The 26222-nt window shown below is 44.2% G+C and overlaps 2 protein-coding genes across 2 annotated transcripts in view; one reads left to right on the top strand and one right to left on the bottom strand.

Annotated features, from left to right (window-relative positions):
* The window catches only part of LOC130556326 (uncharacterized), a 96180-nt gene that overhangs the window by 34271 nt on the left and 35687 nt on the right, over window positions 1-26222 (bottom strand). The window lies entirely within an intron of this gene.
* The window catches only part of LOC130556315 (kinesin-like protein KIF1A), a 254594-nt gene continuing 234078 nt past the window's right edge, over window positions 5707-26222 (top strand). The window contains exons 1-3 of the mRNA XM_057337178.1: window positions 5707-5897; window positions 6139-6207; window positions 6637-6815. Coding sequence (XP_057193161.1) covers window positions 5775-5897; window positions 6139-6207; window positions 6637-6815 — 371 coding nt within the window. The 5' untranslated portion in view covers window positions 5707-5774. The remainder of the gene's footprint in view (window positions 5898-6138; window positions 6208-6636; window positions 6816-26222) is intronic.

Here is a 26222-nt window from a genome sequence, read left to right as displayed (position 1 = left end):
ACCAACATTCTTAACATTCTTTTAGTAAAAAGAAAACACTTAATCATCTAATGTTTTTAATTATATAGCGTTGTTTCTTAATCCTATGATTCATTAAAACACATCACAACTCATGATTATACTTAGAACATATGCAATGGATTGATTCATAACATTTATTTTTCTTTGTGACTCTTTATATGTGTGTGTGTTTATCTAGATAATTTACGACTCCAACCCCCAACTTTCTCTGTTTTCTTTGTTTGCCCCAGTACTTTCCACTGAGTGAAATAGAAAGCACATGACCAAAACACACAGCTTAATGAAACAAATGAAAGAAAACACTTATTGATTATATTGATATTTAAATCATACTTTTATCTAAAAAATATTCCCACAGTCCATTCACTAACTTACTGGGTCCGAGGCTCTGGATCGCTTTTTGTCGGGTGAATTATACTTTCTCTTGTTCTGCTGATTAATTTACACATGCCCGGGAACAGAAACTGCTATTACAGCAGATAAACGTAAATAATACGAAGCGCCGACGCATTTCACGCACGTGAAGTAGTCGACGTAATCGACGACATCGACGCGTCGTTGCAGCACTAAAATAAAATAAAAAAAACTAAATATTTTCCTTTCAATGCTCATCGTTTAATTTCTGATTAAATCGTTTTTGGCCGTAGTCATTTAAAGTCTTGATTATTTCAATTCATATACACACAATAGAAGCAAAGCATGAAAAACATATTTTCATTTAATTCTTTAATTTCAACGTTAAAGAAATCATTTCATTTAAATGCTTAGCCTATTGTAAATACGACCAATGTATAGCTCACAATACAGTGTCTAGCATTTAAAATCATTTAAACACATATGCACAGTTAAAAAAAACTCTACGAGTCTACGATACCCGGGTATGTCAGTGGAGGTTTTGGAATTCATTCTTTCAATCCAAATTATGTAGGCTAGCTATATTGAAGCAGCGGAGGTTAACTCATGTGCTGGTTGTTAAAGGCAGAATGTCAATGCAAATACGCAATGTAAAGGTGATTCGAAGCACCGGGATTATCCTCTGTTGTTAGTTTTGAGCGGCACTCGCGAATGTCTAGCTCATTTTCAGTGGGAGACATGCAGTAAGATGCAAAACGCGAGGGTTTCGTTGGCGGCACGGAGGTGGTGCGCAAGCGGTTCCCAAAATCCTTCCACTGGCACGACTCTTCGCAAGCGCTCTTTTTGTGAACGGCATCAACGCTGGCTTTAACCTATCAACATTTTAGTGAGCTCAAAACACGGAGAACATAGTTTTAATAATGGAATTCCCGAAGTTATATGACCTAACAAAAAGAAGACAATTACAGAGATTTAAATAAAGAATACAGAGTGGGTTGATTTGCAAGTTATAGTATGCATGTCATAGTAAACTGTGCCTAAAATGAGCGTCATTAGTATTAGTCATTACTGCAAAAATTAATCAACTTCAGGCTGGATAGTGACCTTGAACGTCCGCCCAGAGACATTTTCACTATGAGAGACTGCAGCAACACAGCAACTCTGTCCAACTGCCAAGTCTGGTGAAAGGGCCATAACATACATTAGAATGTCATGACTAGCCAATCAAAATCAAGCATTCAAAAGCGCTGTGCAAATTTGTTCATATGAGATTGTTTGCCATTGACATTCAGTTTTTCCACAGTAGAGCACACTTTCCTTTTAAATGCTTTACACAAGCAAAACAGGCTACCAAAACCACTAAAACAACCCCCAGCAAAACGCGCACCTCCTACCCGGCATGACCTAATTTATCATGCCGAAAGTGCCCCCTAGTGGTCGGGAGCATTTCCGTTGTGTTGTAACTCGATTCCGTTGTGTTGTGGCTCTATTCCGTTGTGTCGTGAATCAATTCCGTTGTGTTGTGTTCCATAATATAAATCTTCAGAGGGTTTAGGCTGCATTAGTTAGATCAACCGGAACCAAAAACACAACTGATGTACTTGTTGCATCAAAGAGTACAGAACAGTACTCTACTCTCAGCCAGTCTTGTCTCATTGTTCCAAGGTTACCACAGCGAGCAGGATGCAGTTCATGGCCTGACCTGATGGTAGAGCGGAGAATGGGAAGTGGGGACCTGACAAGAGCTGAGATGATAGAGCTGGATAAAGAAGGACGCGGTCTCTTGACATGTCTTCACCACAAAACTTCAAATGCTATTAGATTATTAATGATAATCTTAAACTATAATTTATTTTATTATTAAGTTTATTTATTTTATTTAGCCTTCTTGTGCAAGTTCTCTGGAGCTTGTGCAGAGGCAGCAGCTTTTGCCAGAGGGGAACTGGAATCCCCTGGTTGGGCCTGGGTTCTCCTGAGGTTTTTTTTCTCGATTAGAGTTTTGGGTTCCTCGCCACCGTTTGCATACTGTTTTTGCACTATCTGCCTGACCGGGGGGGCTGCTTTAGAATTTTAAAGTTTTACTTAATTAATACTGCATATAGGAATTTATTATCTGTTATATTTGACCTGTGCTTCTCTCTCCTTTATCCTAAATATCCTAAATGTGTGCTCTCACTGAGCGTGTGTGTGTGTGCGTACTTGTCTGTGTACGTACGTGTGTGTGTGTGTTGTGTGTGTGTGCGTGCGCATCCGTGTGTGTGTGTGTCTCTGTGTCTGTGTGTGTTGGTGCGTGTGCGTGTTCTGTGTGTGGAGTGTTTTGTGTGTGGGTGTGTCTGTCTTCTGTGTTTTCAACCTTTTCTTGTTTTTGCAGGTACAACTTTGATTGTTTTGCTTGTAGTCAATGTGTCTCATGTGCAGCTGCTTTGTAACAATGAAAATTGTAAAAGCGCTATATAAATAAAGTTGAGTTGAGAGTTGAGTTGTGACTCGATTCCGTTGTGTTGTGGCTTGATTGCGTTGTGTTATGAACTTATATTTGCTTTTTAAATTTTGTTGTCATGTGCACTAGTGGTCCACCGTACTTGACATACACGAAAACTGACTTGACTAGGATAGGATAGGATAGGATAGGATAGGATAGGATAGGATAGGATAGGATTGGATTAGATTTGACAAGATTTGACTCGACGCAATGTCATACAGGGTAACAGACCAAATAGCACCACGAACGAGCACAAGACAGCAAACACAAGGGAATTATATAGGGGAAACTAACAAGGGATAATTAACAAGGGACAGGTGTCGGGAATTAAAGACTGATGGGAAGCTAAACGAGGAAACGAGGGGGGCGGGGTCAAAGACGAGACTGGAGAATGCATGACCTTTGTAAACAAACAATGATCATGCATTTCCACACAAAACACGTGGGACTGTCATGACCCTGCCACAAGACTAGAAAATCATGACAAGGTGAGGCAGGATCATGGCAATTTATTTTTTATTGATTTCGGATGTTATCAGCTTGTTTGTAATTGTATTAAAATCAATGAAGTAATACTATTTTAAGAAATAGAATATTTATATAATAAAATACCAGTGGGTCCATTCATCATTGGCGGGAGGGACAATATGCCCATTAGGTCATTTTAGTTACATTGTCAGTCGTTCACCCCAACCTTACCCTACAGCTTCATTATTAAACACTCGTTAGCCACTTTTCAATCTTTTTCCATTGTATTAAGAATAAATGGCTTTATGATCTGATATGTGATTGGGAAAAAGTTGTGGGGAGGCGGATTCAAACCTTCGACGATATGAAGTAGTCAACATAAGCTTTTACTCCCTATGAGATTCTAGATGGCCAGCATTATTTTTTACAACTTCTCTATTCCAATCAGAAGCTGGTGGGCAGTGTTAGTGTACAGTATATAGCTTTTGCTTACAAGACGGGCTATTTGCAATCAGTGTAATTAGACACTCAATAAAATATATTAGGCTAAGCAGTTTTCTAAGGGGGCTTTAGCCCCTCCCAGCGCAAGGGGAGACCCTTCCCCAGACCATTCAGAGCCCTAAAAGTCCTATATCCTTTGAAGAGACATGTTATCAAAAGGCCTGGTCAGAGGTGGGTGTCGTAACCCCCCCACCCACTCCTCTCTTTTATGATCCAGACACAAGATCCCACAATTTGGATATGCCAGGCTCTACACGTGTATATATGTACAAACCCGATTCCAAAAAAGTTGGGACACTGTACAAATTGTGAATAAAAAAGGAATGCAATAATTTACGAATCTCATAAACTTATATTTTATTCACAATAGAATATAGATAACATATCAAATGTTGAAAGTGAGACATTTTGAAATGTCATGCCAAATATTGGCTCATTTTGGATTTCATGAGAGCTACACATTCCAAAAAAGTTGGGACAGGTAGCAATAAGAGGCCGGAAAAGTTAAATGTACATATAAGGAACAGCTGGAGGACCAATTTGCAACTTATTAGGTAAATTGGCAACATGATTGGGTATAAAAAGAGCCTCTCAGAGTGGCAGTGTCTCTCAGAAGTCAAGATGGGCAGAGGATCACCAATTCCCCCAATGCTGCGGCGAAAAATAGTGGAGCAATATCAGAAAGGAGTTTCTCAGAGAAAAATTGCAAAGAGTTTGAAGTTATCATCATCTACAGTGCATAATATCATCCAAAGATTCAGAGAATCTGGAACAATCTCTGTGCGTAAGGGTCAAGGCCGGAAAACCATACTGGATGCCCGTGATCTTCGGGCTCTTAGACGGCACTGCATCACATACAGGAATGCTACTGTAATGGAAATCACAACATGGGCTCAGGAATACTTCCAGAAAACATTGTCGGTGAACACAATCCACCGTGCCATTCGCCGTTGCCGGCTAAAACTCTATAGGTTAAAAAAGAAGCCTTATCTAAACATGATCCAGAAGCGCAGGCGTTTTCTCTGCGCCAAGGCTCATTTAAAATGGACTGTGGCAAAGTGGAAAACTGTTCTGTGGTCAGACGAATTGCTCCCATCCAGACGTCATCTCTTTCAGGGAAGACCTTGCATTTTCCAACATGACAATGCCAGACCACATACTGCATCAATTACAACATCATGGCTGCGTAGAAGAAGGATCCGGGTACTGAAATGGCCAGCCTGCAGTCCAGATCTTTCACCCATAGAAAACATTTGGCGCATCATAAAGAGGAAGATGCGACAAAGAAGACCTAAGACAGTCGAGCAACTAGAAGCCTGTATTAGACAAGAATGGGACAACATTCCTATTCCTAAACTTGAGCAACTTGTCTCCTCAGTCCCCAGACGTTTGCAGACTGTTATAAAAAGAAGAGGGGATGCCACACAGTGGTAAACATGGCCTTGTCCCAACTTTTTTGAGATGTGTTGATGCCATGAAATTTAAAATCAACTTATTTTTCCCTTAAAATGATACATTCTCTCAGTTTAAACATTTGATATGTCATCTATGTTGTATTCTGAATAAAATATTGAAATTTGAAACTTCCACATCATTGCATTCTGTTTTTATTCACAATTTGTACAGTGTCCCAACTTTTTTGGAATCCGGTTTGTATATTAATATGTAATATATCAAGTTTTATGTTAATGAACCCTGACACTGTATGTGAATGGATGTGTAAAGCAGAGGGACAGATTGACAGTGATAAAATATATTTAATTGATCAAATCCTCAAATCACCGTCCTGACAAAAATTGCCTTTGCAGCAGAATACACAAAACAGGGTTGAAACTGAATATACTGTTTTATTGTAAATAAAGACTATGTACTTTTCTTTATCTCCCATCAGCCAGAGGACATCAACTATGCCTCTCAGCAGCAGGTGTACAAAGACATTGGAGAGGAAATGTTGCTTCATGCTTTTGAAGGATACAATGTGTGCATTTTTGCATACGGCCAAACAGGTGCCGGAAAATCCTATACAATGATGGGCAAAAAGGAGAAGGGCCAGGAAGGAATAATCCCACTGGTAAGATATGTGTACATAGATCGAGTGTGTATCTGAAGCACATATTGTAACTCTTGTGACATGGTCACACTTGTAGAAGGATAACGCACTCAGAAGCAGTGTGTTGAAAAGATTAAGTGAAACAGAATTCAATGAAGCTAATAAAGCTAAAGACTAACCTGAGACCAGTACACACAATAAGAAAAGGCTTATCTACTAACTATTCTGTGTTTATATGCCTGTCTTTATCTTTAACCATCAGCTGTGTGAAGACCTTTTCACCAAGATTAATGACAACAATACTGATAAAAATATGTCCTATTCTGTTGAGGTAAGATGCAATTAAGATGTAATTAATTTTCAATTGTTTGTGTATCTTACTTTGTGAGATTAGATTCCAAATATTTTACTTTTTATTTGTGTTTGACACATCTTTCCTGTGGCTCAGTGGTTAGAGCATGATGTTAGCAACACCAAGGTCATGGGTTCGATTCGAGGGATTGCACATACTTAGAAACAAATGTACAATATATAGTATAATGCAATGTAAGTCGCTTTGGATAAAAGCGTCTGCCAAATGCATAAATGTAAAATGTAAATGTAAATCTGGACCCTGAATAAACACACCAGTTATGATACAGCACCTACAGTAAACAGCATTTTGTTCTGTACGCAGCTTGTTATAATCTTCATGCAGATTATCTTCATTGCTTTTGTGCCCTGTGTTCCTTTAAATAGTTGTTTATGTTTGACATTTTAGGTTAGCTATATGGAGGTTTACTGTGAGCGAGTGCGAGATCTTCTGAACCCTAAAAACAAAGGAAATCTGCGTGTGCGAGAGCACCCTTTACTAGGCCCGTATGTAGAGGACCTGTCCAAGCTTGCTGTCACATCATATAATGGCGTTCAAGACCTGATGGACTCAGGGAATAAGGCCAGGTAATAATGTTTCTGTGTTATTCCATAGTGATGCTGCTTCTAAGAAATGTACAAGTGATTAAAATTGTGTTCACTTTGCGTTTCTGTAATTACAAGATTGCAACTCAGACATTTAACTTAGAACCCTTTTATATAACCCCAGATACACAAATTATTTATATTAGGGATGCTCTGATTGATTGGCCGCAGATTGGAAGTGGCCGATAATCACATTTTATGACTCGACCGGTACTCACTAACTTGGCACATGTCACAAACCGATCACAATTTGAGGACGTTACCACACACGCAAGAATTGGCACCTCAGTCATGTCATGTGAAAGTGTGACCTTAATCAAAAGCAACTGAGCCGATGACAAAAGGTCAAAAGGAAGACCGAATCCATGTTGCACTTGGCGCATTTGGAGAACATTTTTTCCTGAATTAGGTGAGACCGGGTATGGTTGTAACACTTTTTGCTTCAGCATCTGTAACTCTTCTGAAACAGCATCGGGGCTCAAACTGTTACACGAAGTACTCACATTTGTTTACTACAAAAGGCACCCTCTACAAGAATAACACACCTCTTTTAAGGTGATGTCAAATACATGGAGTGCCTTTGTTACAATCTACTCCATTACTGGGGTAGGTTGTAACACATACTGGGGTAAGTTAACAGTTAAAAGTTGGTCAAAAGAAGAAAAAAACATAGGCCACACAATGCAGTAGGCCTATGTTTCACAAACATGTTTATTGAAACAATCCAAAAGAATAACCCAAAACAACGTGTTTCTTTGTGACTGAACATAACTCCACTTTCATAAGTTCCACTTTCTGTCTAACTCACGAGTATGCACATTTTTGTGTAAATTAGTCTGCTTTAAAAAACTTGCTTAACTGCATTTGTTTTTAATGAACACTCAGTTTAACTACTAGTGTCTCTTTATATAATGACAACAACTAGTGTATCTTTGTAAAGAACATGTAGATCTGTGTGCAAGCTGATGCATTTCTCAATCAGAGTCACAATGGTGACAAATTAATGTTGTTAATCCTGGAGTGCAGGCTTGGTGGGCCTAGAAACTGCATAGGGCACATTTTGCCCACACTTTCTTTGGCTTTGAGTTGGAAAATTATATAAAGAAAAGAACCTTCTTATAATGGTTGTAACACTTTTTAAAGATGGGTTACAACTTACCCCACCCCTGTCAGCAACTGTTTCGTTAGCTGTATCAGCATAATGGTTTGAAATTAGCAGGGGAAACAGCTTTTTATAACAGCTAAGGGCATCGTGGCACAATGCGAAGCGGAGTTTAGCGACAGTGGTTGGTAAGATTTAGTCTACATAATCCACAATATTTACAGTTCATGTATATGACAATAAATTGCCTATAAAACTGCAATATTTAAAAAGGGATGGCTTGCTTCTAAAGGTCGAGTCCTCTCTCCGCGGACTCTCATGGTTTCGATGGGCTGTGTTCGTGGTGCCTGGTGGACTGTGCTTATATTTTGTGGACTTTTATAAATACCTTTCATTTACCCGCACTTGAGTCTCCGCCTCCTTGTGAAGTCATGACAAACTGTGGACTGACAAATTACAGCTGGTGTTGAGGGGGTTGCTGGGGATGTTGTGGCTGCAGTTGATGCCTTTGCTGTTGTTGTTGATATTGTAGATTTTTTTTGTCATAATAAAAATACACAGCAAATTGGCCAGTGTTAAAATAAAAGGGGGGGTCTAAAAGTGTCCACACTATATGTTGTTAAAAGTAACACTGAAGTGAAGTGTTGATTGATCATTAATGATGAACACCTGAAGAAAACAGTCCTGGGGCCCGTTTCAATAAGCAGGTGCAACCAACACAGAGTTAAAATGTGAACTCAGTTGTTTAAAACCGAGATGCGAAACTTTGAGTTTTTGGTTTCAGAACAGCTGATTTGAGTTAGTTCTATCAACACTGGGTAGACTTACCTTGAGTTAATCGCTTGCACCACAACTACGACAAGCCATGATCAATGGAGCTCCGATATTACAATTCAACATGGCAACGACGCCAAAAAAACCCAACATGGTGGCAGAAAGCGCTTGAGAGCGAGGAACAATTTCCGCTCTGCATACAGTGGATTTACTAATGTGCTTTAATGTGTAAATGACTTAAGTTTAAATTGATAAGATAGATATATAGAATAATTTATTGTCATTGTTTTAAAACAACAAGATTACATTAGAGCCTCAATCTGTCATGGTTCTGCCCCACCTTGTCTTGCTTTTCTTGACCTAGTGGCAGAACCATGACAGAACCTCTTGTTTTATGTGGAGAGTGGCGTTTTGTCCCTGTTGGCCTTCCACTCTCCGGTGTCTTGTCTGTGTCCCCGCCCTTTTGTATCCCTCATTTTGACTGTTAATTAGTTCATGTCCCACACCTGTTTCCTCTTGATTTGTCCCCTTATTTATTGCCCCTGTGTTCTCTGTCTTGTGTCGGGTCATTGTGTCGTGTGGGTGAGTTCTGGTCATGTTAGTTAGTCTAGTTTATTGTGTCCCTATGTGATGTGTTATTAGTTTAGTCTTGTCAGTTTAGTTAGTCTTGTTCTTGTTCCTCTGTTTTGTTATGTTTACCCACAGGTGGGTCTTTGTTTTGTATTTTGTCTTTGTTATTAAATGTCATGTTAACCCCTTAACCGCTGTCTGCGTTTGGGTCCACTCTCCTTGTCACTGTGTCTCACCTCACCCGAGAATCATGACACAATCGACAGTGCAGTTCCTTAAAGTGCAAATACAAAGAATGTAAACATAATAAGGTCCAACACGATCAGAAAAAAAATTGATCATGAATGTGAAGATAAATGTACCAATAAACAAACAAATTAATCAGTAAACGAATGAATAAATTAATGAAACAGCAGAAATAAATCTGAAATAATAAAAAAAGAATAATACTCGTCATGAGTAAGTAGTATATATGCGGGTCATAGTGTCAAAATGATTGACAGGTATGATTGATGGGGTCATTGACCTTTGCGGAGGGGGGTTGGGGGTTGAATTACTTCCGGACCACCCAAGTTGCGAGGGACTGCCCACTTTGCTTTGACCTTTGACTGTATCCGCCCCCTTAGTGTGGTACCGCCCACGTCGCGTTGAACTTTTGACCGTGCCCTCACATCCCATTTTTCCGGGGCATGTTTTAGGATGTATTGATGTATTGTATTTAAAATATGTAAATTAAAAGGAGATGATGATATCATTATTAATACGCAATCATTGTTTATTTAAACACCGTTTAAAATAATAATGAATAAGACAACAACTACACAAACACTGTTTGAATAAACAAACAGGTTTAAATGAATAATCATGTGATTAAATAAATAAATAAAGCATCTATTAAATAAGTAAAGAAGTAATTAAATAATGTATTCAATATATGAGAGAGGAAAGGCAGAGAGGCCAGGCAGATTACCTGATGTTTTTCAGAGTTTTCACACAGTCCATAACATTCCAGTGAGAGGTGTCCGCACCAAGGCTCGTAAATTTGTTTTGAAAGAGGAGGATTGTAACCGGGTGTATTTCAACTTGTTTTCGACCTGTAGGTGACAGCATCAGACGTTTTAATCGGATAAGATTTGTTTTACGTCCATAGCGTGAAATTTGAGTGTCTTTACGTGCTAGCAGCTCGGTTCAAGACAGCGAAGCTTTGTTTAGGAATAACAACTGTTCCCCACCTGGCATCAGTAGATCACATGAAACAATGCGTGACGAATCGTATACGGACCAAATCGATAAACGCCCAACGGTCGTTACCGTGTGGTCGGCGATCATTCTAAAAAGAAACACCATGACTGCGTTTACTTTTTCTTCTGCAAAGAAAACACAAAGCTTCGCGATCGCACCGGGGCTATCCTGCACGACGAACATCACGAGCTGTACGAGATGCAATTTTTGTTCAAATGGGCTGACCTTTATGTCCTGGAGACCCTTTTTTCCAACATCAACAGAATGATCAAGTGTTGCGATATGCGCGATGGCTATTCCAGAGTTAAAGTGCAGCTGTTCCACCAGTGGGTCGTCGGACCATCCCCACCCATTTACTATAGCCATCATAAAAATCAGTAGACAGAGCCTCTCCCGCAACAATGTCTCAAGACTACACTTCAGAAAACATCAGTGACTATTCTCACCACACCGTTCCTGACGCTTGCGATGACAACGCGGTTCACCACATACAGACGGACGATCCTGCAGAATCGTCCGGGTCCCTAATGGAAGTGGGCGATACTCCGATCGATATCACAGACGGATTCTTCACGGACCTCAGCTACAACGTCATTAAAGGCGTGGTCACCGTGGTACTGCAGCAAATCATCAATGTCAAGCTCAAAGAAGAGTGTCTGGGGTGCGAAATAGATCACCCGAGCCAGATGCAGCATTCCTGTCTGTTTGAACCTACATCGTACTATTTTGCATCACACTTTTTAGAGTTCAGCCGCAAGCTGTTTAAAGACAAACTTTACCACCTCGCCGCATCCGCTCTACAACGCTGCGGGTTTAAGGCAGATACTCGCGTGATACAAGGAGCCGCGTGTGCCATTTACTACGAACTGAAAGACGAGCCATACATCGTCTTCTGAACAGCGACACCGACAAGGTTTTCTGTGACGTCGTCAATACCTGGTATTCCCAAGCGGATTCAGACAAAGACGTCGGTGCCTCCTGGCATACCGACCGAAGCGTCAGCACAGATGCAAGCAAAGCCTGAACAAGACAAGATGGGAAGCGGCTGCAGTGGCCAAAAGACCATAGCTCCCATTTTTAAACAGCATTACAAAAGACAGATGGTGGACCTGATGCTTAAATTAATCAACGCGTCTTGCGATTCAGAAAACGATTGCTCTGCGGATAGCGTTCGTCTGTCAAATCTCAAGAAAAATATATTCACGGTTAAAGGACTGTCAAATTCGTGGGGCGAAATGATCAGCTTCTGCACGATTGGTCAAGAGCCTATCTGCGTGAGCGTCAGAAAAGTTTTGGACGTAGTGTCTAAATGTAGCGACGAGCTAGATGTTAAAGAGATCATGTGCATGTGCACGTATGTAACAGAGTTGTGCGTGGCCCTGATTTAAAAAAATGAGAAACACGTTGGTAAACGTTTAACGTTGGTAAAATTGTTGAAACCCTGGTCGACTACATTCTCGACAAGAGCCTAATGTCCTGTGTATATTTTCTGTGCTCGGTGGATAATATATAAGGCTTTATCACACGTGTGATCATCATGTAATCGTGACTTTTTTTAGTGTCTATGTAACCAATGTTTATTCATGATTTATTTTAGCGCCTATGTAACCATTGTTTTATCATGACTTATTTTAGCGTCTATGTAACCATTGTTTTATTATGACTTATTTTAGTGTCTATGTAACCATTGTTTTATTATGACTTATTTTAGCATCTATGTAACCATTGTTCCCTTTCTGTCGGTCTCTCGACGTTGTGTCGAACCGACAGAATGGGGTTTGTCTTGAGAACCTATCATCTTCTTAGTATTTAGAAAAGGCCAATGAAAATTGGCGAATGAAATTTGCATGCCGGGCTCCTCCCCGGATGTCCGGGTATAAGAGGGAAGCTGGCGTGCTCATTCATTCACCTTTTGTTCTTCAGAGCCTACGCATCTGATGAGCTTCTCTACGATCTTTGGTGATCATTTTTCTGCTGGAATCTACGACGTGGACAGCGGACGGTCCCTTACTGCAGTGACTCTCCCCTGGGCGTCTCGGCAGTTCCAGAGGTGTTCGAGCAAATTTCCTTTCTTAAAGCGCAAATTTCTCCAGCGTGGCATGTCCCGCTGTTCTCATGGGTGAAACACACTCATCGAGGAGGGGGACGGACACGATGCCTGCTTCCAGTACGCTGGGGCAGACGTTGTGGATACGTCCTGCCCGCACTGCGGGCGGTGATGATTCAGACGTTGCGTCACAGGTGGCTGTGTTCCCACGGGACTCAGCCACCACCTCGTTTGCTCCCCGTTCCGTGGCGGCAGGACTACGGCCCTGCCGTCCGCTATGGCAAGCAGCGAGGGTGAGATGAGGATTACTGTGAGCGATAATCCGCCAGCCACGGCTCACGGACCGTTCACACCTCGTTTCGCTCGTCTGACCGTTCCCCAAAAAGACGGTCCGCCGTCTTATTCCTCAATCACGTATTCGGACACGATGCGTGATGATGAGAGGTCTCTTGCAGCATCGGGGGGTGACGTACTGCCATCCGACTCCGACGATTCTTCGGGCTCCCTCCCTCGGGGGGTCGAGCCCAGGAAAAAGCGGATGTCGAGATGTCGGCCATGCTTTCCCGGGCCGCCGTGAGTGTTGGGTTGCAGTGCCCGCACTGCCTCTCCCGGCGTTCGCGGCTGGCTACATGGCGCCTCGGGTTTGAGCGCGGCTCCAAGCCGCGCCCGCCCCCAGTGCCGTGTTTACCGGAAGTGCATGAGGAACTTTGCAAGACCTGGAACGCCCCTTCCGGCACGTTTCACGTCAAACAAAGTTCTGTCACCCTCTCTTCCCTCGAGGTTGAGACAGCTGGAGGATGCGTCGGTGTCCCCAGGTGGAGTTGCCGCCGCGGTGCACTCGTGCCCGTAGGTGGCGGCCACCTGGGGGGGCTCGACCTAGACTCCCGTCCAAAGCATGTGGTGTCTCGGCATCTCTGGTGTCGAGAGCTTACATTGCGGCGGACCAAGCTGCCTCCTCTCTCCACGCTATGGCTCCTGCCAGGCCAGGGCGTTGAGAGAGCTCCACGAGGGTAAGACCGACCCAGCGCTTATGCAGGAACTCCGCGCCGCCACCGACCTCGCTCTACGGGCGACCAAGGTGACCACGCGGGCCCTGGGTCGGACGATGTCCACACTTGTGGTCCATGAGAAACTCCTCTGGCCGATACTTGCGCAGATGAGTAACGCTGAGAAGGTCCGCTTTCTCGACGTACCCGTCTCGCAAGGGGGGGCTGGTTGGTGTTACTGTCGAGCCGCAGCGGCCCCGCTCACCCCCCGCCCATCGGGGGGGGCGCGAGACCCGCACGCGGCCTCCCCGGAGGGTTCTCGACAGTAAGAAGCAGTCCTCCGTGCCGCAACTCGGCCGCCTCGGCCGTCGAGTCCCGTGCACTGTCTGCTTCCCAGCAGCCCTGGTCCTCTTCGACGCCCTCCAGCTCTGGTGCCCCCCACTCAGGCGGCCCCCCTGGAGGAGACAGCGAAGAGGAGACCATCGCCCCATCAGCAGCCGCGGCGAAGCGGCCCTCATGGGAACACCTCAGGGGGATCGAGGCTACCATTGGGCCCGACCCCAGCCACATCGCTGGGAAGTCGGATAGGGATGGATCCTGCCCCGTCCCTCCATCTGCTGGCCCCCTCCGGGGGGCTAGCACCCACTTACTCTCAAAAAAGGAGAGTTTCCTCTCTCTCTGGGTTATCACAGCCGCTCCCACCCTCTGCACGACGGTGAACGGCAAACTCAACGTTGCGTCATGGCGAAGCGCAATGTCGAGTATAAACACCAGCCCTCAGCACTCTCAGTCAGACAGGCAGGAAAAACAGCAGAGCTGATCTCCTCCGCAGGGGACCTCCCCCGGGAAGGAATCCGTACTGCTAGCCATCGAACCACCCCCCGGGGGGACGATGAAAAAGATCGTACCTTTAGTCCCCGTCTCATTTCTGGGAGCCTGTCCGGCTTCCCAGGCTGTCAGGCTGGCTAGGGAAGACGATCCGTCTCGGCTACGCGATCCAGTCGCCTCACGCCCGCCAAGTTTCAGGGCATCCGATATACCTCAGTCAGAGGCTAGGATGTTCCCGTACTTCGGAACGAGGTCGCCACCCTTCTGGTGAAGGGAGTGATCGAGCCCGTCTCACCAGCCGAGATGATCAACGGGTTTTACAGCCTGTACTTCATTGTCCTCAAGAAAGGCGGGGGGTTGCACCCTATCTTGGGTCTGTGTGTTCTGAACAGGCACCAACACAATAGCTGCCTTTCAGGTTGATCACGCCGAAGCGCATCCTGACGTCCGTCAGGTGTCAGGACTGGTTCATGGCAATCGACCTGAAGGACGCGTACTTCATGTCTCGACATCGGCCGTTCCGATGGTTTGCGTTCGAGGGACGGGCATATCAGTACAGGGTCCTCCCCTTCGGTCTGTCCCTGTCTCCACGAGTCTTTACGAAGGTCGTGGAAGCCACCCTCCTTCCCCTCAGGGAAGGAGGTGTGCGGGTACTAAACTATCTCGACGACTGGCTCAGTTTGGCGCACTCTCGAGATCTGTTGTGTACACACAGTGACCTGGTGCTCCGGCACCTAGATCGGTGGGGCTACAGGTCAACTGAGAAGAGCAAGCTCTCCCCTGTGCAGAGCATCCTCTTTCTCGGTAGGGAACTCGACTCTGTCCTCATGAGCGGCCCCACTCAACCTCCGCAGGGGGGGAGGGCGCGAGACCCGCGACGAGGAAGCCCGCACCCACGCGGCCTCCCAGAGGCAGTGCGACTGACTACAGAGCGCGCCCGATCAGTGTTGAACTGCCTGATGCTTTCAGACAGTCAGCGGTCCCCCTGAAACAATTTCAGAGGCTCCTGGGAAACATGGCATCCTCGGCAGGGGTGGTCCCCCTCGGGTCGATGCACATACGACCGCTCCAACACTGGCTACAGAGTCAAGTTGCTTGGAGAGCGTGGCACACCGGCAGCAGGCGTATGGTCACACGCTTTTCTGCCGACACACCCTAACCCCCTGGTCTCCATGACCTCCTTGGGGTTGGGGTGCCGTGTGCAACGGGCAAGCAGTGTCGGGGCGGTCGACGGGCTCCCGCCTGCATTGCCATTTCAACTGCCTAGAGTTGTTGGTTGTGCTACTTGCATTGAGGAGGCTACTACCTCTCGTGCAGGGCAAGCACGTGCTGGTCCGGTCGGACAGCACAGCTGCTGTGGCGTATATCATTGGATTCGCTCACGGCAGCTAACATGACTCACCCGACGCCTCCTCCTCTGGAGTCAGCAGGTGTTCAGTCCCCTGCGAGCCACACACATCCCAGGCGTCCTGAACCAGACAGCTGATGCGCTCTCTCGTCAGTCGACGCCTCGCGGAGAGTGGCGACTCCATCCCCGCGCAGCCGGCTCATTTGGGAGAGGTTCGGCCAGGCACAGGTGGTCCTGTTGCCTCCCCGGACTCCACCCATTGTCCGCTTTGGTACTCCCTGTCCGAGGCAACCCTTGGAACGGATGCCCATGCGCACAGCTGGCCGCGGGACAAGCGGAAGTACGCTTCCCCCCAGTGAGCCTCATTGCACAGGTCCTGTGCAAGGCCAGGGAAGAGGAGCATCAAGTGGTACTAGTTACGCCCCCTTTGGCCTAACCAGGACTTGGTTCTCGGAGCTAAGGCTCTGACAACAACTCACCCCTGGCCGCTCCCCCTGGCGAACTGCTTCCCCAGGGGAAGGGGAACGTTACGGCATCCCAGGCAGAACCTGGTCTCCATGTCTGGAAGGGACGAGGAGATCCTGAGTGACCCACCCCCGGTCTGGTTGGGACGTCACTCAGGCTAGGGCTTCAGCCACTGGGCGGCTATACACCCATAGGTGGCGCCTCTTCTCATCCTGGTGCTCTTCTCGGCGAGAAGACCCGCGGAGTTGCTCGAGCTGTCCCTTCCTCAAGAGAGACTGGGGAGTAACCTCTCCCCCTCCACACTGGGAATGTATGTAGCCGCTACGGCCGCTCATCATGACCCAAGTGCTGGGTAGCCTCTGGGACAGCACGACCTGGTCATTAGGTTCCTAAGGGGCGCGAGAGGGTGACCACCTTACCCGCGCTCCGTACCCTTTTGGCCGGGGAACAGTTGAGTTATCTCCCACATAGCTCTAACCGGACCTAGTGCTCCAGACGTGGTAACCCCCCCCTCCATGGGCTGTTCCATCTGATGTATCCTCATGAATGGTTCCCACCTTGGCAACCCATGACCTCCCAGGTGGACTCCCACCTTGCGGTTAACTCCTGCAGTCCGCACATTCCTCCCATGAGTTCTCCCCTGATGGTGAGACCATGTGGTGTCTCCACTAATTCCTCCCTACAGTAGGTAGTGGCCTCTGCAGCGTTTTTCCCCCGGGGGGGAATAATGCTTACCCAGTGGCCCGTACGGTGCCGGGCGGCTTCTCGCCATTTAAAGAACTAGGCCTCCGCCCGTGACGGCCGGTGATAGGGGCTTCCCAACTTTGTGTAAAGCTCTGGGTCCCCCTTCCTCTCCACTGGAGGGTCATAATTACGCGTAGTGTGTTCGTCTGACTCGCCCAGGCCAGTCAACGTCGCTCCGCAGAGATTGTGATGCGGCTCAGTACTGTGGCGTTTTCCATAGGAACCCCATTCTGTCGGTTCGACACAACGTCAAGAGACCGACAGAAAGGGGAACGTCTTGGTTACGGATGTAACCTCGGTTCCCTGATGGAGGGAACGAGACGTTGTGTCCCTCATGCCACAACACTGGCCGCCCACCCCAGCGGTCGGGGGAGGATGCTTTAGGCTCTTCAGACCAACAGGTGAATGAATGAGCACGCCGGCTTCCCTCTTATACCCAGACATCCGGGGAGGAGCCCAGCATGCAAATTTCATTCGCCAATTTTCATTGGCCTTTTCTAAATACTCAGAAGATGATAGGTTCTCAAGACAAACCCCATTCTGTCGGTTCGACACAACGTCTCGTTCCCTCCATCAGGGAACCGAGGTTACATCCGTAACAAAGACGTTTTCAACCTGTCCAACTGGTGACGAGGCACCAAATATATTTTCTCTGCGTGCTCCATTTTCACCCCTGTTTAGAAGCTATTAGGCTGGAAATAAAGGGGACAGCCACGCTCAGGAGTGGTAAAAGAAATCCACCCTTTTGGTTGATAATTCGTTTCTTGGCTGATAGGGCAATTTTTTTATCGGAGACCAATTTAATTTCGGCTTTTCTCCTTTTCAGCTTGCGATAGTCTTTGGCGCTGATTGGAATCGTTCCGTATAAGATGTTAAGAGCTACTTCGCAGAGCGTTAGAATCAGTTCGTCCGAAGCCGATTGTAAAATAAGACGTCACTGTTTAGGCTTCGCTTTATGTAGCAGTTTCAGCACGGGTAGATGTTTACAAAGCCGCGCTGACATGACGAATAATTAGAGTCTTCTTTTTTTAGGGAGATAAACCACCTGGCGGTCGGAAAGCAGCCCCGTTCTGAGACGATATTGTTCTGGAGTTTTTGGTTCATAGTCTATCAGTAAATATCCAAAAGGCTGACTGGTCGCGTCGTGATAACACTCCATGAAGTACTTTGCATTTCCAGGATACATTTGACGACCTAGCACGGCCACCTGGTTGGCGTCGCAGGTGTTTTTAAACAAAATCAAATAATTGGTGTTTAAGCTAATGGTCCTGCTAGATTTCCCTGCTTAAATTGTACAATATTAAATTTGTCGAAGGAATACCACAGAGTCTGAATGACGATCATTTACTGCCTGCTGATAAGACATGGCTTCTGATAATCGATGATATGATGCAAGAGGCCAGTGTAAACAAGGAAATTCAAAAGGTTTTTATGCAGTATGTACATCATCGTAATCTCAGCGCTGTTTACATTGTTCAGAATCTATTTGTTCAACAGTTCATCATACAGAGGTTGCCAACAATCGTACAGAAAAACAAAGTGTTCAACCTTTTTAGAAATCACATTAGTAGCATTTTCCAACAAAAGTTTGACAAAATAAGACTTTCCTGAATTGGATGGTCCGCTGATCACGCATGAGAACGGATGCTGAAGTCTGAAATCAAAATCAGAAACATCCAGCATTCCCCTGGGGTCAGTAGCCATAAGGTACCGTGGTGAAATCGGTCAAAAGTCTCCGTTTATCATACACCACCTTGAACCTTTTAACGACTGACTTGTTGTGCAACGTGAGATGCTTTTTATCCCTCACAATGTTTTCGGTATGGGCCAGGAGGTATCGTGAGCTGTCACGCGAAGTCGCATAGCTGTCAACCAGACCAATCAGAGTGTCTAATCGGATGGCTTGAGAATTTTTAGCGTTCAGGGTTATTCCCTTAGCTTTCATGGTCACTTTTCCTTTGGATGTGGGATAACCGTAAGATTTCGGGCCGCTGGAACAGAACTCAGAAATGAACACTGCGGCGTCCAATTCGCTCGTCAGCTCCCCCAGATGGTCGCCCAGAGTGGGGATCCAGTTGCCTTCCCTAGACACAAATATAACGCTGTCTGTATCAGAGTATAACAAACGGTCGCCGAGTTTTTCCATAAACTCGTACAACTCGAGCCAAGCGTGCGCTGTCGTAAATGCTCCTACAAACACGTTAATGTTGTAAGGTTCGCAAACATCGCCTTTGGGACTTTGATACTGAACGAGAGCTACGTCGTCCGACACGAACGTGAAATATTTCAGCGTGCCGATTCCGCCGAAAACTAATCTGGTAAACTGTTCAGGTTTTTCAACGAGACTCGTTTTGGGTAGGTTCTCGCGCATGGAAAAGTGCCCCCAAAGCGACCTCTGAGCGGGGTTGTGACTTATCTTTTCGGGGTCGAGACGAATCCCCTCTTTTTCATAATAATTACGAATGTAATTCGCTTTGTCCGCGTCCGTGACGACGTTCGACGGGTAACCGGACGCTTGCTGTTTCAACCGCAAAAACGTTTTCACGTAATCGCAAAACAACTTTTCCGATTATTGGGGGAAATGCCATACCTCATCTATTCTAGATACTACATAGCCCTTCTCGATGGCTTTTAAAAGTTCAATACTGACCCAGCAACCTGAAAGAGCTCTCTCCTCATCGGTATGATTACAGCTCGTCGTTTGGTTTTGCGTGTGCGTGCATGTGCGACACAATGGAAAATGAAGTTTTTTTTTGCTGCGATAAGGTAATACAGGATGCAGTAAATTGCGCGGTGGGTACACAGTGATAGTAATAGTAGATAGTGTTAGTAATAACACTATAGTGATCAATCGGCTCGAAATCCTTGAAAATGATTTCGGGGTGACCGATCGGATAGGATTTCCTAGCCTGACAGAAGGGGTACAAACTTGTAAAATCCAAATAGCTTATTTTTTCTCCTTCAGCGGTTTTGTGGTAGAGTTTATAGGCGTTCGTTCGTCCACCAAAGAGGGCGTCCCTAGGTTTCAGCCTATCGGGGGCTGAATAATTTCTCATCAATTCTATAACAGTCTGCTTCATTTCACGCCATTCGCACTCCCACATCACTTCGGTTTTTAACCCGTACGCGTTCTGGAGAATGTCAACCTTTTCGTCAAACTGTCTGTTGAGCACCCCGTACGGGACGTATGACAGCGGATGGGTCTGGTGCCCTGCAAAACACTTTAAACAGCCGTGAAAAATACATTCACAGAATTCTAGCGCGTGTCTAACACCGTCTTGTTCGTAGTATCCGTCTAAAAAGTAATTGCCTATGGATAAGGGGTGGAGCCGAACCCGAATACGGTATTCGTAAAGGCACAAATAGCGTGTTTTTACTAATACTTATTTCAAACAAATACTTAAAAAATATTTGTATTCGGGAACAAGAACAACTTTATATCAAAAAGCTGCATTTTCTCATGAGACCGCAGTGCATGCCCGCATGAGTGAGTGAGTGAGTGACATTCAGGAGTCGGGGGGGTGGGGGGTAAAAGAGGTGACTGACACAGGCTGCTCCACACAGCAACAGAGAAGGCTCGGCTGAGCGAAAAAAGACTTCACTGCGTGCATCACTATTTTTGTTGAATAGATTTTTGTACCTTAACTGGGTTCCGGAGGCAGTTTATAACTTTCGGGAAGCGGAGTTTGATTGGGAGATTATTCCATTACGCTGCATTATTGACGTCTGCAGTCGGGTGCTCTCATGTTTGCTCTGTTTACGTACACTATAATGTAAATTAGAAGTGTAACGCAAAAAAACTGGATTTTTACGCCTATTTTGAATTTTACTCGAATACAAATACAAATACTTTCCCCCCTCAACAAATACAAATACAGATACAAATACCGGCTGCTTTGCACACCCTTACTATGGAAACTTCGCCGTAGTTCACGGCGTGGTGAATATCAGCGTTTCGGGTCTTTTTGAGATACTCGAGCCATTCGATCGTAATGTTGGAGTTGGAGTTTTGCTCTTTTGAACGTACGCATTGTTATGCGTCAGAGCTAGCGTATCTCTTTCGAGATAATGAGCTTTAAAGACCCCCATACAGCAACTAGCTAGCGTGGTAAATCTGAACGGGTCAAGCTCTGTGCACTCCATGAACGACTGACGGTATTTCATGCATGCTTCCGTAATAAGACAACGTCGTTCATACCATAATCGCGCAACTCTTTCATGAAGTCGAAGATTTTACCCGACACGGTGGCGTACCACGCATCAAACTTGTCCTGGTTTTTGTCGTTCATGTTATCGTAACCGTAGAACGTCTTATCGGGGTACAGTCCTACGTATTTCTCGTTTTCCGCTCTGTTGAAATGATGGGGAAAGTAACCCTTTTCCGTAGCGGTCAAGTTTAGAGCAGCGGGACAAAGCCATCGGGATGAACGAGTAGCTGTCGATATAACGTTGATCAATAATTGATCATGCATTCCTTTCAAGTTGTGTTTTTAAACAAAACAGATAATGATGAATAAAGCGTATGTTTTAGCATTTCGTTTTAAACCCGGATATGTTCAGAATGTTAGTGACGAGTTGTTTTTCTGATTAGTTAGAGAGATATAGCGAGATTAAAGATGAGTTTGTCCCATAGAATGCTTGTAACCCACAGGTCGATTCGTCACGCATTGTTTCATGTGATCTACTGATGCCAGGTGGGAAACAGTTGTTATTCCTAAACAAAGCTTCGCTGTCTTGAACCGAGCTGCTAGCACGTAAAGACACTCAAATTTCACGCTATGGACGTAAAACAAATCGTACCCGATTAAAACGTCTGACGCTGTCACCTACAGGTCGAAAACAAGTTGAAATACACCCGGTTACAATCCTCCTCTTTCAAAACAAATTTACGAGCCTTGGTGCGGACACCTCTCACTGGAATGTTATAGACTGGGTGAAAACTCTGAAAAACATCAGGTAATCTGCCTGGCCTCTCTGCCTTTCCTCTCTCATATATTGAATACATTATTTAATTACTTCTTTACTTCTTTAATTACTTCTTTACTTATTTAATAGATGCTTTATTTATTTATTTAATCACATGATTATTCATTTAAACCTGTTTGTTTATTCAAACAGTGTTTGTGTAGTTGTTGTCTTATTCATTATTATTTTTAAACGGTGTTTAAATAAACAATGATTGCGTATTAATAATGATATAATCATCTCCTTTTAATTTACATATTTTCATTCATGCTAAAGATATGTAGCAAAACATCCTAAAACATTCCCTAAAACATGCCCCGGAAAAATGGGATGTGAGGGCACGGTCAAAAGTTCAACGCGACGTGGGCGGTACCACACTAAGAGGGCAGATACGGTCAAAGGTCAACGCAAAGTGGGCAGTACCTCGCAACTTGGGTGGTCCGGAAGTAATTCAACCCCAAACCCCCCTCCGCAAAGGTCAATGACCCCATCAATCATACCTGTCAATCATTTTGACACTATGACCCGCATATATACTACTTGAGTACTCTAGTGAGGCTTGTGAGATGTCATGGTGTATGGGACACTTGTTAGTCTGTCAGACTCTCGTGTCAAAGTTAGAGTGATCATTGGTTCGAATCATGCTCGGAGCAGTTTTGGGTATAAATGGCTGCACGTCTAAATTAATTGTTTATTACATTTATCACTGCATTTGTCTGTATTTATTAATTTCTTTATTTGCACACTTTATTAAGTCACTTCTTATCCTCCATAGAAAACTAACATTTTGAGGGCATGTTAGGGAAATAATTCACTGTAAAGACAAATGGTACAGTTTTAATAAAAGTGCACAGGGAAATGACAAAATTCCACTCGAGTCCTAAATTCCTCTCCTGAAATCAAAGAACATCCCAATGAATTAATTCAGCCTCTTCACATTCAGGATCCTCTATAAAAGCACATATGACATTTTAGTCACTGATATGGTGTGATCAAAATGCGTGCCATGAATGACTGTATTAATGAATGAATGAATGAGGTACACCACTTGCGCATTAAAAAGGGGGAGGAGATGGAAAGAAACTCTGGGTTTACCAAAGAAAACCTGCTCCCGACCTGGTTAGGTTCACAGAGTAAGTTACTATGTTTACTGACTCTGAGTATCATAATCATACTTTAGATTTAATACTATCTTACGGTATAAATGTGGACGACGTTAAAATCCTTCAGCAGAGCGAAGACATTTCGGATCATTATCTGGTATTATGTTTGCTTCACTTGCCTACGGCTGCAAATAAAACTCATTGTTACAAATATGGTAGAACAATAACTTCAACTACCAAAGATGCGTTTCTCGATAATCTGCCCGAATTGTCTCAAATCATGAGAAATAACGTTGAAGATCTTGACATTACCACTGAAAATTTTAATTCCACCTTCTCGGTAACGCTAGACAAAGTTGCTCCACTACGTTTAAAGAAGATTAAAAATGGCAGCCCCACACCGTGGTATAATGAACACACTCAGGCTCTAAAGAAAGCGGCCCGAAAAATGGAGCGCAACTTTAAGAAAACTAAATTAGAGGTATTTCGTACAGCATGGAAGGATAGTATTCGAAAATACAGGAAAGCCCTAATAACTTCTAGATCCGCCTACTTTTCATCACTAATAGAAGAAAACCAGCACAACCCTAGGTTTTTATTTAACACGGTGGCTAAATTAACAAAAAATAAATCGTCAGTGACTTCTGATCCTGTATATCAGCATAGCAGTGATGAATTTATGAACTACTTCACATATAAAATCCAAGATATTAGAGAAAAAATTATAACAATGCAATCAGAAGTGAAACCCGCTGAACAAACTAACTACAGCGCCCTTAAGGAGAAAATGCAATTATTTTATACCGTAGATCAAGATGAGCTGTCTAAAATTATTAGATCATCTAAATCAACAACATGCATACTAGACCCTATACCTACAAATCTACTGAAAGAGATGCTCCCAGAAATTATAGATCCTCTTCTTGGTATTATTAACTCATCTCTGACATTAGGACATGTGCCTAAAGCATATAAGGTGGCTGTTATAAGGCCCCTTGTCAAAAAACCCCAACTCGACCCTAGAGAACTAAGGAACTACAGGCCTATATCGAATCTACCTTTCATATCTAAAGTTCTGGAAAAAGTAGTTTCAACTCAATTATGCTCCTTCCTCCAAAGGAATGACATCAATGAAGAATTCCAGTCTGGATTTAGAGCATGTCACAGTACAGAGACTGCTTTGATCAGAGTTACAAATGATCTGCTATTGGCGTCTGACCGAGGTTGTATCTCGTTATTGGTGCTGCTAGACCTTAGTGCTGCATTCGATACCATTGACCACAGCACACTCCTACATAGACTCGAAAATTATGTCGGCATTAAGGGAATAGCTTTGAAATGGTTTAAATCTTATTTATCCGACCGTTTTCAATTTGTAGCAATAAACAATGAGGTGTCACGCAAATCGCAAGTCCAGTACGGTGTACCACAGGGCTCAGTCTTAGGGCCTCTGCTCTTCGCATTATACATGCTACCTCTAGGAGATATAATAAAGCGACACGGAGTTAGCTTTCACTGTTATGCTGATGATACTCAACTTTATATTTCCTCGAAGCCTCATGAAACACAGCAGTTCCATCGAATAATGGAATGCATAGTCGATATAAAAAACTGGATGAGTAACAACTTTTTATTACTGAACTCGGACAAAACGGAAGTGTTACTTATTGGACCGAAAACTGCTATAAGTAACAACCAAGAATACTGTTTAACTATTGACGGATGTTCCATAAAACCCTCGTCGTCAGCAAAGAATCTTGGCGTTCTATTCGATAGTAATCTGTCATTTGAGAGCCACGTCGCCAACACCTGTAAAATTGCGTTTTTCCATCTTAAGAATATATCTAAACTACGTCATATGCTGTCAATCGCAGATGCAGAGAAGTTAATTCATGCATTCATGACATCAAGACTAGATTACTGTAATGCACTGTTAGGTGGTTGCCCTGCAGGCTTATTACAAAAACTCCAATTGGTCCAAAACGCGGCAGCTCGAGTTCTTACACGTACAAAAAAGTATGAACATATTAGCCCGGTTCTGTCAACCTTGCACTGGTTACCTATAAAGCATCGCGTTAACTTTAAAATCTTGCTTATTACCTATAAAGCCTTACATGGTTTAGCTCCTCAGTACTTGAATGAACTCCTTTTGTATTACAGTCCTTCACGTGCATTACGCTCTCAGGCGTCCTGTCAGTTGGTAATACCTAGAATTTCAAAATCAAGTGCAGGTGGTAGATCCTTTTCCTATCTAGCGCCTAAACTTTGGAATAGTCTTCCCTGCACTGTCCGGGAGGCAGACACACTCTGTCAGTTTAAATCTAGACTAAAGACGCATCTTTTTAATCTTGCATACACTACTCTTCCATAATATAAATCTTCAGAGGGTTTAGGCTGCATTAGTTAGATCAACCGGAACCAAAAACACAACTGATGTACTTGTTGCATCAAAGAGTACAGAACAGTACTCTACTCTCAGCCAGTCTTGTCTCATTGTTCCAAGGTTACCACAGCGAGCAGGATGCAGTTCATGGCCTGACCTGATGGTAGAGCGGAGAATGGGAAGTGGGGACCTGACAAGAGCTGAGATGATAGAGCTGGATAAAGAAGGACGCGGTCTCTTGACATGTCTTCACCACAAAATTTCAAATGCTATTAGATTATTAATGATAATCTTAAACTATAATTTATTTTATTATTAAGTTTATTTATTTTATTTAGCCTTGTTGTGCAAGCTCTCTGGAGCTTGTGCAGAGGCAGCAGCTTTTGCCAGAGGGGAACTGGAATCCCCTGGTTGGGCCTGGGTTCTCCTGAGGTTTTTTTTCTCGATTAGAGTTTTGGGTTCCTCGCCACCGTTTGCATACTGTTTTTGCACTATCTGCCTGACCGGGGGGGCTGCTTTAGAATCTTAAAGTTTTACTTAATTAATATTGCATATAGGAATTTATTATCTGTTATATTTGACCTGTGCTTCTCTCTCCTTTATCCTAAATGTGTGCTCTCACTGAGCGTGTGTGTGTGTGCGTACTTGTCTGTGTACGTACGTGTGTGTGTGTGTGTGTGTGTGTGTGTGTGTCTGTGTCTGTGTGTGTTGGTGCGTGTGCGTGTTGTGTGTGTGGAGTGTTTTGTGTGTGGGTGTGTCTGTCTTCTGTGTTTTCAACCTTTTCTTGTTTTTGCAGGTACAACTTTGATTGTTTTGCTTGTAGTCAATGTGT

This window comes from Triplophysa rosa, linkage group LG7 (assembly GCF_024868665.1).
Source record: "Triplophysa rosa linkage group LG7, Trosa_1v2, whole genome shotgun sequence".
NCBI lineage: Eukaryota > Metazoa > Chordata > Actinopteri > Cypriniformes > Nemacheilidae > Triplophysa > Triplophysa rosa.
Note: the sequence above shows the minus strand (reverse complement) of the source record. Positions and strands in the feature narration are given on the sequence as shown.